This window comes from Engystomops pustulosus, chromosome 2 (assembly GCF_040894005.1).
Source record: "Engystomops pustulosus chromosome 2, aEngPut4.maternal, whole genome shotgun sequence".
NCBI classification, from domain to species: domain Eukaryota; kingdom Metazoa; phylum Chordata; class Amphibia; order Anura; family Leptodactylidae; genus Engystomops; species Engystomops pustulosus.
Window position 1 is genome coordinate 59,211,626 of NC_092412.1, and position 13,905 is coordinate 59,225,530.

Here is a 13,905-nt window from a genome sequence, read left to right on the forward strand (position 1 = left end):
TGAGGGGACGTGAGGATTAGCCCTTAAAAGGGCTATCCTCACGTCCCATTGGTGCACCTACCACCCAATCTACCTTTATAGGTAGATTTGTGGTGGTAGGTTTCCTTTAAGTTTCAGCACACTAAGGGAGCAGAGTGGGGGGCAGAGAGTGTAATTATACAAGAATAATTTTTAATAGTTGATTTTAGAAGGAAGGAGGCCAAGGATAGCAAATATAAGCACATTCCGAAAGTCATAGAGCCTGGATCTATGAGTAAGTGTCCTTGATGGATTTTTATGGTAGTCTTTCTTGAATGCACTGCAGATATTCATGCAATAAAATGAGGAAAAATAGGTTTCAATGCGAACCACGTCTACTTTTTTTGTGATTGTAAAGCACAGGAATTTCTGCAGTGGATCTGACTTTTGTGGACAGCACCTCACTCTGTCCCTGCACATACATTGTGGTCTTTTTAGTTTAAGGTACAAGAAATTTCACAGTAGGACTGAGAACTCTACATTGGCTGACTTCCAGATAAATGTAGAAGATTATTTACCAAGTACTTTGTTTTAAAGGGGTTTTCACATGACCATTTATTTTGTTTGTCTCTTTTATGACCTATCTATTAGATAAGTTATAAGGCTGGGGTTACACATTCAGCTTTTTATGATGCTTTTAAAGCCAAAGCTGGGTGCGGATCATAAACAGAGAACCTATAAAGGACAGATGGTTCTATTCCTTTGTGAATTCATTTCTGATTTTTGGCTTCAAAAATCTGGATCAGGGTTAAAACTCTGGGACCTCTCCATATAATGGTGTGAGCACTGGAAAGAGCTGAGCACTCACATGCATCACTTTCTTTTTGCTTCATTTGCATTTATTCTAATGGACAAACCAGTTGAACAGGAAACGAGCCATCACTAAAATATATAAAAATCTATTAAATTTAAAGATTGATCCTTGTGGGAGTCGTGTACTCAGGATCTAAACACTCTGCATAGTGGTGGCTCTTTTTTTATCCTGTATCTGTATTGATTAATTAGTTGGATGACCCTAAGCTGAAGATGCCAAGCCAACTTAACATGTTCCATTTGTTTCAGGGGCAGATTTATTAAAGCTAACTAGGGATGATGTCATTCAGATCTGTGGACCTGCTGACGGGATCCGGCTATTCAATGCACTGAAAGGGAGGTAAGCTGATGGCCTTGACATTCGTGTTGCATGTTTACTTACCACTGTATATCACTCCTGCACAAATGATTTGTTTTCCCAAGTGGTGACTTGTCAACCGATGCCTCATGTTGAGATAAGAATTCTTTAATTTATTATAAAACAACAAAACAACTTTCATTCTAGGATTAGGATGTGTCCTTCTTTCAGACAGAAACCTTCTTTCTGCTGCAGGATTGACTATTTATTTTCCCATTTAGCTGAGGAACTTGAGCAGCTTTATATATAGATCCATGATAGATATATATCTGCATATTACAGAGGTCCAGACCCCACAGTTACTAAAGTCGCATGAACTTGAGATGCCACGCTATGATTGAGGGGGCTAGATCTCTTTGGTACACCAGAATAAAATTGTCACATCACTCTCTGTTATATAGTATATAAGTATATGTATATACAATTGGTGTGTGCCTCACTGTACCATGACAGAGCTCAATGGTGACCTCAGTTTGTGTGGATAGCTCATGGCACCCCAAAACTGTTGTGTTTGTGTGTGAGGCCCATGAATGTATAAATGTACAGATCTGTGTTTTTTTTTGTTTTTTGTTTTTTTTTTTAAATTGTCTTGTCACAACAGTCTGACAGACGCACCTCCAACTGGTAACCACATTGTCAATTTATTTATACATTTTAGAAGGAACAATAAAGAAACTGTAACGCTATGCATAAAAGATGTGATATTTACTGAAACCAGTATTTAGTACAGCAGATGGCAGAAGAATTGACAGATCCTCCTTTATAACTGCCTGTCTTGGGGACCACAAATTTTCTGATTTTAGAGCTTGATTTACCAAAGCATGAAAATCTTCTTCTTTTCTTTGATTACTAGGGTGGTACGGCCTAGGCTCACAATTTATGTCTGCCAAGAGTCACAGCAGTTAAGGGAGCACCAGCAACAGAAGCATGAAAATGGGGAGCAAGGAAATGGGGCTTTTTTTGGTAAGTATTAAGTCCATTTACAGGTTTAGGTTTTAGAGTACCATTTTTCAAGCCTAAATGACAACAGGAGGGGGGCGGTGTCTTGGTGTTTGCGCTGCATTTTTAAACGTATTGCAGAAACGCATGCGTTTTCACATGTTAACAAACGTTTGGCTAGCTTGAAAGTGTTTTTCTTCATTGCTAGTGTATGCAGCTTTCAAAATATTAACACAGCACCTTACACTTGCAGCAATGAAGAAAAACCCTTTCAAAGCTGCGAAAAGCTTGGTAACGTGTGAAAATGCATGCATATTGATGCAACCAAAACTCCACTTGTGAACGCACCTTCAGGGCAACAATAATTTTTCTCTTCCTTTATGTTCAACACCTGATTTTGTCTTCACTGCACAAAAAAAACTTAGGCCCGTTCCACACTTGCGAGTGTGATGCGATGAACTCTCATCACACTCGCAACGCATGCTGCCGGGAACGCATGGCCCGAACGCTGCACCGCGGGAGTGAACTCAGCATGTCAGCGTTCGGGCCGTGCGTTCCCGGCATCATGCGTTGCGAGTGTGACGCGAGTTTATCGCATCACACTCGCAAGTGTGGAACGGGCCTTAAAGTGCTACTTATGGAAAAAAAAACAGACCTGTGTAAGATGGACTGTGCACTGACCGGATATCAGACAGACCACAGCACGGGGATGGGACTCCACAGATCTGAGCAGCTGTTTTGCAGATGCTTGATCACAATTTCTGTTTAGAGGTGAAGCGGGGATATTCCGCATATCACTAGGATGCACCAAGTCCTGTCCCCTTCACTGTGGTCAGTCCATGAAATCTGGCCATCACGTGGTTTATTCGTCACAGACAGTTGTGTGCTACAGATCTAACACTCTTTCAGCGCAAGTTGGTGGTTGTGCATTTCCTTTGGAACTTGGGAGAAGTAATAATCTTAATAACAATTTATTTATATTGCGCAATCAAATTATGTTTTTGCTTCTTCGTCTTCTAAACAGTATATCATGCAATCTACCTGGAAGAGCTGACGTCGCTGGAATTAACTGAAAAGCTTGCCCAACTCTTCAACATTTCTCCTCATCAAATTAACCAGATTTACAAACAGGGGCCCACAGGGATCCATGTTCTTATAAGTGATGAGGTAAGGCACAAGTGCTCACACAGGAACAGGTGACCTGATTCTAGCCATGTGCACATGGATTATAACTTTATCAGACACTGAATAAATCGGTAGCCCCTCGTGTATTGGTTCAGAACATTATAAAACACTTGACGGTGATTTTTAATTTTTTTTTAATGATTCTCTGGGCTCAGATAGTGGAAGAATAAAGCTGCCGTCTTATCTTCGCACATTTACAAGAAGACAAAACAAAGTGCATTTTCTACCATTCCCCAGCAATCTGTAACATAAACTCTTTCTGACCATGAACCTTAGAAAGCATGGCGTGTGTGCCTTTCAGAGCCCACGAGAGCCTGCTGCGAATAAAAACAATAACCATGTAGTTTGAAGGTCGTTTTATGGCTGTAAAAGCTACTAATGTGTCTGATTTATGAGGCTAGTACATATATAGGCTACTTGCACATCCTTTAGTGGTTTCTTTAAAGTATCTAATGCACTTCCATGGCTTTTTTCCTGTATTGCAGGTGTATTTTATACCTGATAAAATCTCTACAAACCTTTTTAAAAAACGGCCTGGTGGAGAAGAGGGGGAGGAGTGATCACTCCTCACCCCTCCCCTCTCATAGAACTCTATGAATCTATATGGTCATGTGAATAGGACCTCAGGTGATAATTTGTTGAGTCTGCAAATGCTAAAATTTTGGATCTGTCAGCTCTACTTACCTGTGTGTGTTAGTTAATAGTTAACTAAAGTCTTGTATTTCTCATAATTGTATAAATTCTTTATGATCGCAGGTTTTTTATATTAAACACCTGAGAGTAATAACAAAGACCTGTCCCCAAGGGCTCATTTACACATCTGTTTCTCCCTCGAAAAACTTGCTGAGCCTATGTCTATTCACATGTATTTTTTTTTTTTTATATATGTTTTTTTATTTAATTCTGACCTGTGGTCTGCTAGAAGATTTGTAGCATGTTCAATTTATTTTATGTTTGGACCACTGGATCAAACCAACAGGTGTGTTTGTTTTTAAATTTTGTGGACCTGTAAATAATAGACAGACTGACGGGGGGAAAAAAAGTATGCTAATACAATAGACACAATACGGATTGAAAGCAGATTTTTATTTTTTATTTTTTGCTAAAACTAAGCGGGCATGCCTGTGTGAACAAGGTCTCGGTCAGTACTTGATACTTTAATTTTTTTAAGTTTTGTGACTTTCCCACATCTTGGCAGTAAAAATTTTGTTGTAAAAAAATGCAGTGCGAAGTACAGTAGACTCCTGTATAGCGTTCCTATATGTCGGTCTCTTCAGTGAAAAGAAGTGACAATTTACCACTGTTACTGTTGCTATCCAGTGTATTCTCATTAACATTTTTGTACTTGATTTTTATTAGATGATTCAAAACTTTCAGGACGAGTCTTGTTTTGTGTTGGATACAATGAAAGGTAGGACACCACTTCCCTGTAAGATCTTGTGTAAATCATTTGACTATACTGTATATACTCGAGTATAAGCCGAGGCCCCTAATTTTACCACAAAAACCTGGTAAAACCTTTTTTTTTTTTACTCGAGTATAAGCCGAATTGGGGTTTCAGCACTTTTTTTTTGTGCTGAAAAACTAGGCTTATACTCAAGTATATTATGGTACTTTGACCATAATTCTAGTGTCTAGGAATCTTCTGTGTTTCTCCTTTTTGTATGATTCTTTCTGTTACTAATGTAATTACAAATTCCAGAGGATTAACCAGTAGCGGTAGCTATACTTATCCTGCCGTAGGTTCATTGGTGGTGAAATCTATGTATTACAGTCTAAATTTTTCTCTAATGGGGGAGGTGGTTCTACAAAACAATTGTTTGTGACCACAAAGTTAAAAAAAAAATTATTCAATGTTCCAAACTGTATTATTAACATTGTGATAAGTTTTATTTTAACGTTCTAAAACTTATAGCTGCCAAGTTGTCAGAAGTAAAAATGCCAAAATAATTAGATCTTCAAGAGACTTGTATAATAACAGACTGAGCTCATATGGGCACTATAGATTAAAGTGGTTTGCCACTTTTCAATAAATATCTTCCATTAAACATATCTTCACATATATGTACCTGTACCTTTGCCTCCTGTGAGAGCTTCAGCTTTTCCATGCTGCACTTTGCATCTCTATACAACTTCCTGTTTTTCACTCCTTCAGTACATCATAATGGAAGCCCCCAGTGTGTGCCCCCCCTCCTCTCAGTTCGTCACTGTGACAAAGGGAGAGAAAGCAGTATGGGTCTTAATCTGAGTCATAATCTCCTGCTACGGGTCCCTTTGCAGGATCTTTGTTTACATGTCTGAACACTGATAAATCAGAGTGCGCATAGTCTGCACACAGCACTAAAGAAAGCATCAGGGATGATGACTCAATTGCTCAACATTCAGTAAATATCAAGGCAGTAAAGGCACATGAGCAATGTGTTAGTGGCAAACCCCTTTAAAGTGAACTTGTCAGCAGAAATTGACCACTTAAATTACTAGTATGTTTTCAAGCAGCTAAACACCTTCCAGATTGTTTCTTTCATGGCCCAGAAAGGTGGCATCATTAAAAAAAGTCAACTATGAAGAGGCGTAAATTTGCTATGTCACACCCTCCATTGTTATTGACCTCATTCACCAGACTTAATGAGACTTCAAAGGGGGCATTCTGAGGTTCAGAGAACTTGACTTCATGCAAACTCCCCACCTCTAAGACTTTAACTCTGAAGTGAGCTGTAAATTGGCTGTATAGTTTCCTGGGTGATGCCGCCACACTGAACAATGAGATAACGATTAACAGTGCTGCAGGCATATTTGCAATCAGCTGCTCTACTCATTGGAAAGGTACAATGGACCCTAGTTCTTGGGTCCCCCACAGGTCACACCATTTGGGCCCCTACCGAACAGCAAGTTGTCATCGATCCTATGCACAGGGGATAACTTTACCAGAATACCCTTTTTAAGGGTACATTCAGAGATCTAGGTGCATGCCCGGTGCGGGGTTAGGAGGGTTGAGTGCTCTTCAAATGTCCTATATTTTGCAATGTGGCTGCCCGTCTCGGTTACTGTGGTGACACACTGTGTGCTCACCCAAATAATGGGCCCAGATCATAGCCCCATAATGGCCATTTGATTGTATGCCTAGAGAGGATCATTTCTAGTCTGCATGTTTTATTCCTAGACAAATATGCAAATAAGTTTTCCAGGATGGGATAAGGAAAACTACGCCTCCTTTAGTTTCCTCGTAAGGCGGCTCCCTTGACATCAAGCATGACCTACAAGAGGCCTTATGACAAGATGCAGGAATAAAATACTTACGTTTTCCAGGATGGAATAAGGAAAAAAAATATTTGCATATTTTCCCAGAATCCCCCTAGTAGAGCATCCATGTCTATAAGTTTCCACACGCCTACATGGTGGCCTTAATTGGCAGTCTCCATAAGGAGAGCTCTTACTTCTCAACCTCATTCCTAGACACACAGCCTGGCAGAGCCCTCTAGTGGCCATTCTTGGAACAACAGCAGACCTTATAATTAATTTTTTTATATTATGAAGGCTTCTCACATGTGCATGTCATTTTGAAGGTACAGTCACATTTTATTATAGTTAAAAACAGGTTAGCATTTAAAGGGGTTGTCCACTTTAATCACATTACAGCAAATAAATAATAATCTTTTTTTTAAATGAAAAGTTCTACAATTTTCCAATATACTTTCTGTATCAATTCCTCAGTATTCTAGAGCTCTGCTGGCTGTCATTCTGTCGAGGAGCAGCAATTTGTTGCTATGACAGCCAAGGCTGTTTCGTTTTAACATATTTGTTACAATGTGTGATTTGCACATTGTAATAGATGATGTAGAATATACCCATATATTGCCATACTGCAGTATGGCAGTATATGGTAGGATCAATCGGGCAACCTAGGGCTAAAGTGCCCTAGGGGTCTGAAAAATGGTAAAATAAAAAAGTTAAAAAAAAAATTTCACTATGAAGTGCTTGTTACGCAGAAAACAAGCCCTCGCACAGCTCCGTACATGGGAAAAATAAAAAAGTTATGGCGTGAAAACTAAAGAGCCTGGTTAACCCCTTAAGGACACAGCCTAATTTGAGACTGTATATCATGTTAAAAAATATATCACTCAAATGTTTCAATTATTTCTTTATGGGAAAAAAAAGAATTTTTCCAATTTTTTTTTTTTTTTTTTACTTTTTTTTTGCTATCTTTCACTTTGCTCGATTACAAGAGCTCAAAGTTTAAAAAAGTCATACCACAAAAGTTACTTAAATAACATTCACCATATGTCTGCTTTATGTTGGCAACTTTTTTTTTTTTTTAATTCTTTTGTATCTGTAGAATGGTAGAAGCCATTTTAAAGAAAATTTCCAAATGCATTTTATAAGGGGCCGTTAAATTTCTCAGGTGATTTTAATGGACCTAAACTACACCCCTTTAAATGACTCAAAACTGCTTTTAGGAGCTTTATTAACCCTTTTAGGTTTTTCTTCAACATTAAATCAAAATGGAGAGGAGAGCACAGAGGGGAGAGGTATGTAGCTGGGCAGTGAAGGGGTTCATTGTTTGTGGAGTGCAAGTGATTGATGGTGTGGAGGGTCACTGTAGGTATCTGGTCTCCTTTCTTTGTAAAGCAGAATGAGGAGATTGGATACTAATCCTGGGAGTCCTGCTGGGAGAGCCTGCTTTCTGCTGTGATTGGTCAGTCTGTTCTAATTGACCAAACGCGGCAATGACTTGGAGTGGGGAGACTTCTATTCCTCCCCTGACATGTTGCTGAGAGCCTTGGCTCTCAGAAACCACTGGACCTTTGATCCTGTTACCCTGTGTTTGGTCAGGGTGATAGACAGAAGCCATGCCCTTCCACAGCGTCATGGTATCTTTATGCACTGCTGCCCATGACGTTGGGGAGCGCCATTGTGGCTTAAGGGGTTAATATAATTGGTATACTGTGCACCCATGTATTTTGACTTTTTTTTTTTTTTTTCCTCTTCTTCTTGATACAGCTGAAACCAACGATGGCTACCACATCATCTTAAAGTAAAGTGCTGCACGAGCTCCACCTTGTCCCCTCATCACTGAAGACCCAGAACTGGTCTCGACGCTCTCCAATAGGTTCACAAGACTTGAATGCACTAGAGACAAATGAATTTTCAGCGTGTTGCCTCATGACTAGCGGAGCACGCGCCCCTCGCTTCTTCCATACTGAGACAGCCATACTGCTCCTGCTTGTGTGGACTTGAATCCCATCCACCTGAATATTGTAGGGATTACATCTCATAGGGGTGGGGTTTGGCCTGCACAAGGATGAGCAGTTCTACTTGATGACATGAACATAATAATGTACACACTGGCCGTACCACTACATTGGCTGGCATCGTCCTTTTTATACTTGGCATTTTCAGCTGATCTCACAGGCTGCGGAAGAGGCGGATACAATATTCTTGAAGCGTATTGGTGTATGTTATTGGTTACCCCATCAAGCTGTACTGTCTGATGTGGATGGTAATGGGGGGGGGGGGGTAGTATTTTTTTATGTAGCATGTGTCTTTTTGTATGATGCTTTTTGTAACACCAGCCATCTTCCCCAGTTGCCCCCTGTTCTTCTCAAGCCCACAGATTTTTATATATATCATTTTTTTCTTTTATAAATTGCCACAGGAGATGCTGAATATTATGACTGCAGGACAGGGGAAGTTCCTGATCTTATCAGTTATTTTCAGATATAGGTGATGTTATACATTATCATTTGTGCTAACAGCTGTCTCCAAAACAAGAAAAGAAGACCCTCCAACCTGTAACATTTATTCCCAAATTCCAGATTCCTGCATGCAGTGTCTTTGTAGGGCAGGGATTGATGTGACCTGGACACGGGGTCATTGAGCAATCCTGTGGGAAGCGAAGAGTCAATCTATCCTTTTTATCCCCTCCTTCTTTAATCCCCCTCCTCCCTTCTTCTATTTTACATTAAGTTCTCTGGTCCCTTTTTTTTTTTTTTTTTTTTTTCCTTTCCAATTTTTTTTTTTTAAGCCTTATTTTTGTAACCTTGTTAAGATCTATATAAAGATATTTTCTTTTTTTAGCTATTGCAAATAAATTCCAAAAGACTTGCTCCTCTATCTCTAGAGGCTTTTGTGGCATTTGTGGGACAGTGAATACCTCTAATAATAAAAAAATGACTGCTGGCATTTCAAGGATCCACTGATCCCGCTGTCTTATAAAAGGTGTCATTTCTTTCTTAACTGAATCAGGACTAAAAGCATGACATGACGTCCAGTATGGATGAAAAGTGTAGAGATGTGTTCATTTATTTCAGAAATTTATACGCCACTTTGTATGTTTTCATTGTTGTGTGGATTATTTCCAATATTTGCATGGAAATACTGTGTGAATGTCTGAGTCCCCGTCAGCAGATCTACATCTAAGAAGGAAGCAAAGCCCATTTTATTTCTAAACTTTTAAGTACAGTATAATGTATTTCATAATAAATGGATAAACTAATTTTGGCTTAAAAATCAATTATTATGTCTCTGGAGTGGTTTTCCTCAGCAATGTTTGATGTACGTATGTGCACCATATTTGTAGGGTCGTGAAGTAAAAGTTCTTCTTACAGGGTCTTTGCCAATTAAGGCCACCTTGCAGGTGTGTGGAGACTTACAGCTATTGATGCACTACTGGGGGATTCTGGGAAATAAATAACTCTTCCTGGAAAAAAATAAGGAAAACATTGCCACTTGGTTACCCTGTAAGGCAGCCCCCTTAGCAGTGCTGTCTACCATTTGGGATCTGTTCCTCCTGGAATGGATATACTGGTTTGGATTTCATACAACAACATGTCATTAGGCTTCCTGCCAAGACAATGGTTTCCTTATCCCATCCTGGAAAATGTCTGCCATATTTCTGTAACCATCATGGAGACTGAGTCTTTTCCTCCTTGCCAAATTACTGTTTTATAGCATAATCATTTTTTTTTTAGTATGTGGCACTTTTCCTGCAGGGGTTACCAGCAATGTAGATGACTATGATGCTGAAAGTCCAGTTCCCTGCTTAGTGGTAGGCAGGTGCATCACTAGGTTAAAAGATCAGAGTCCTGTGGCGCGGATAAGCAGGTCCCGTTGTCTGGGCAACAACCCCCCCCCCCCACCACCACCACCACTCATTACGATCTGTGACCTCAGAACGCAGATGGGCATTGGTACTGTGGTGTAAAACGGAGCAGTCGGCTCTGTTCTCCACTACAGAGAGCAGGAGACACTGACGCCATCACACAGCACCTCTTCCTGCTTCAGGCATCTGACTACAGTGCCGGGAGCATGAGATGTGAGGTTATGACATCACGGCGCCCCACCCAGCTGGGAGCTATGGGGAGATTACTTAGTGTAAGTAATATTATGGGGAGTTGCGCGGCAACAGTTTAGAAACTCAAACTCAAGGCAAACCCCTGTGGGCACTTCTCAGCGCTCACATACGCGTTTCCATAGAAATGCATGCGATCGTAAACCAGCAACCACTGTTTTTCATTGTTTTAAAAGCGCGGCAAACGCCACATATGAACACGGCCTTGCTGTATTTCGGGGTGAGTGTTAGGGGAGCAAAATATAGGGACATTGAAGAACATAAGATGTCTGTGTGGTGAACTCCACAGGAACGACATGTGGCCTAATGGAGAACAACTACAGTCCGAGGACTCGTGACCTGCAGGCACTGGATGTAACAAGTAGGGATTCCTCCTGTGTTTTCTGTTGCTCTATACAAGTACAGTTGCTACTGGCACAACCAAATGTGAGGGGTTAATATACAGGAGGTGGCACAACTAAAAGTACAATGCTTATGCATTCTGGTCCATGTCCTGGATCCTTCTAACACCCTAGCAACACCCCCGGTGGTATGTCAGGGTATTACATGAATTGTTATGATAAATCACATTTTTTAAGCAGTTTTGGGTATGTTACAGGTAAGTTGGGACATACCCAGATATAGTGCCTTAGCTGCTAAAGGTACTATTGATGACCTAGGTGGAGGCTGTCACGTGGCTGTTTAATTCTAAATGGGTCCCATTCAAATAATTGGGTGAGCCACAATACCAGGCACAGCTACTATACAGTGTACAGCGCTGTGCTTGGTAAGTAGTGAAGAGCGCAGCCATCGATTTGCAGTCTGATAGTCCTCACCTACTCAAAGGGCACACAAGGGCAGTTTTGCTCAACCGTGATTATACCATGAATTTTCAGTTTCTTGATTTATTTCGGACACACGGCTTTCATCAGTGTATTTCATCAGTAAAAGCTGGAGAGTCAAAAAAAAACTAATGATTAACCCAGTGCTTACCATGTAAACTGTCCTTACGTGGCTGAGGATGGTCACCTAATTCAGTAATGGAACATCCCTATTGGGTTACAGCCAGCTGTGAGGCTCTTGGCTTCCATTGTTTCATCTTATGTACATGAGCTGTTCACTGTTTTAACCTTTTAATGCAAAGTAGGTATGCAATGCCTCATGGCTATCAACTCTCGGCAAAGCTATTACATTCAGGCTTAGGTCCATATGAAAGCCGGATTATTTTCTTTCAAATGATACCAAGTGCTTTAATTTAGGTGTAATGTTTGGAAAGTTTTTCTTCCTGGTTGTGTGAAGGGGAGGGAGTGGGAGGTGAGAACGCTGCAAGTGACATCAGAAAGAAATATCCCAGTCGCTTACTTTCATCTCTACCCATGTAAGGCTCCGGGGGAGAGGATACAGGAACCTTATTATCCACACCCCTTACAAGGGACTATATGCGCCCTCTGAGTGTGGTAGTTGCTTTACATATTCTGACATCTTCCTTGCATCTGCTGGTGTGATGCTACATGTAGGCTCATACGGGTAAGTGTAAGTCTAAATATTTTGTTATATCATCTTCAAATTCATATTTTACCACAATTATGAATGATGCATTTTTATTTTTTTTACCAAAAAAAAGTTGCATGGGGTGCTTGTTATTGGGGTGTTTTAGGATTCAAATTAAGATTTTTGTGTGCAACTTGTCCTGGCAATGAGTGATTTCATGAGGTGATTGATAACTTTTTTCCAGTAAACTAATAGACTGGTTGTACCTGTCCTAGTGACCAGAATACGAGTTAACTTACACTTTTAGCATTTCCTTATCATGTACATACTTCATAATGGGTACAGGCTTACTGTGCAACTTCCACAACACAATGTATTTCAATGTTCTTGAGGGTCTTTGATAACTCCCTGAATACCTATAGGAATAAATTTTTAAGAAAATCCACTTGATGGGTGCCATTCCGATTTCTCTTAAAGGAAATTTACCATTTGATTTGATGCATTATGAAGCATACCTTGTGAATGCTGTAGCTACACTGATGCAGCATCATATCTTGGTTAATCCCTGAACTGAGTGGTTTTGCTGAACAAAAAAAAAAATAAAAAATTATAAAATGATTATAAGTCTCTGTTGCTCCTGTGCTTCTCCTCTTACCCTAAGAGGCCATGTCCTGCCCAGCATAAGCCTAGATCCACCGTGTTGTCCCAGACAGGCAGAAGTAATCAATCCCTGCACCATTCCCCGGCTGCTGTGTATAATTCATCCAACTCATGTTGATTAGTCCTCTCTGGCAGCGATCTGGGCCGTACACCGCAAAAAGATAGAGCATGCTCTATCTTTCAGCAGATGTGCGTCCGTGTGCCGCTATTTCCTATGGAGGGAGGAGGGGTCACCACCTCCTCCTCTCCAGCACACGGTGGTATGCCCGCACGGCAGGCATACCACGTGTGAATGTACCCTTAGTCTGCTACACTCTTATTGTTATGGTCACATGTACTGGACTTTTTTGGTATTGCATCACACTAAGGCTATATTCACACGAACGTATGGAGGACGTATATACGGCCAATATACGTCCCCCATACACTCCTATGGGCGCACGGCACCCTACGGGAGCGGTACGGTGCAGCACACGTGCGGCACCGTACCATTCCGTACCCGGGAAAAAGATAGGACCTGTCCTATCTTTTACCGTAATACGGCGCCGTGCGCCATAGGTTGCTATGGAGAGGGGCGGGGGTGAGCTGCGCTCACCTCCTCCTCCTCTCCCCGTACACTGCAGTTGCCCGGTACGGTACGGGCGGGCAACGGCAGTGTGAATATAGCCTAAAGCTGGATAAATAACAATAGCTATAGCAGCGTGCCAAAATAAACATTTATAAAGCTTATGCTTTTCAGCGAGAACCAGATAATGTAGTGTCCCTCTCGCTGGAGGCATTGAGGAAAAAGGGTTGTAAGAAGAATAAACACTTTAATAAGTGATCAAAACATGACTTGGGTCTTATGCACACAAACATATTTTTGATTGTGTGTTTGCCATTGTTTCACTGGATATCACGTGACCCTGTGCATTTCTCTGGGCTCATACAAACAGCTGGATGTTTCCATGGCTCCGTGTATGACTGCCAGGACCACAGATTATAGCGCACGTCATATTCATACCTGGGACCATCCCTTTTTTTTAACTGACCTTTTCTACTAAATGTGTGACTGGTCCCTAGTTTGTGGCCCACATTTCCACGCCTTATGCACGTGCATATATTCTTGCATAAG

General features: G+C 40.8%; 1 protein-coding gene across 1 annotated transcript in view; it reads left to right on the forward strand.

The window, feature by feature from the left end:
* Positions 1-9,806, forward strand: part of TFCP2 (transcription factor CP2) — a 35,568-nt gene extending 25,762 nt beyond the window's left edge. The window contains exons 12-16 of the mRNA XM_072134797.1: positions 1,081-1,171; positions 2,043-2,152; positions 3,153-3,295; positions 4,673-4,724; positions 8,312-9,806. Of these exons, the coding sequence (XP_071990898.1) occupies positions 1,081-1,171; positions 2,043-2,152; positions 3,153-3,295; positions 4,673-4,724; positions 8,312-8,349 (434 nt within the window). The 3' untranslated portion in view covers positions 8,350-9,806. The remainder of the gene's footprint in view (positions 1-1,080; positions 1,172-2,042; positions 2,153-3,152; positions 3,296-4,672; positions 4,725-8,311) is intronic.
* Positions 9,807-13,905: the final 4,099 nt, after the last annotated feature.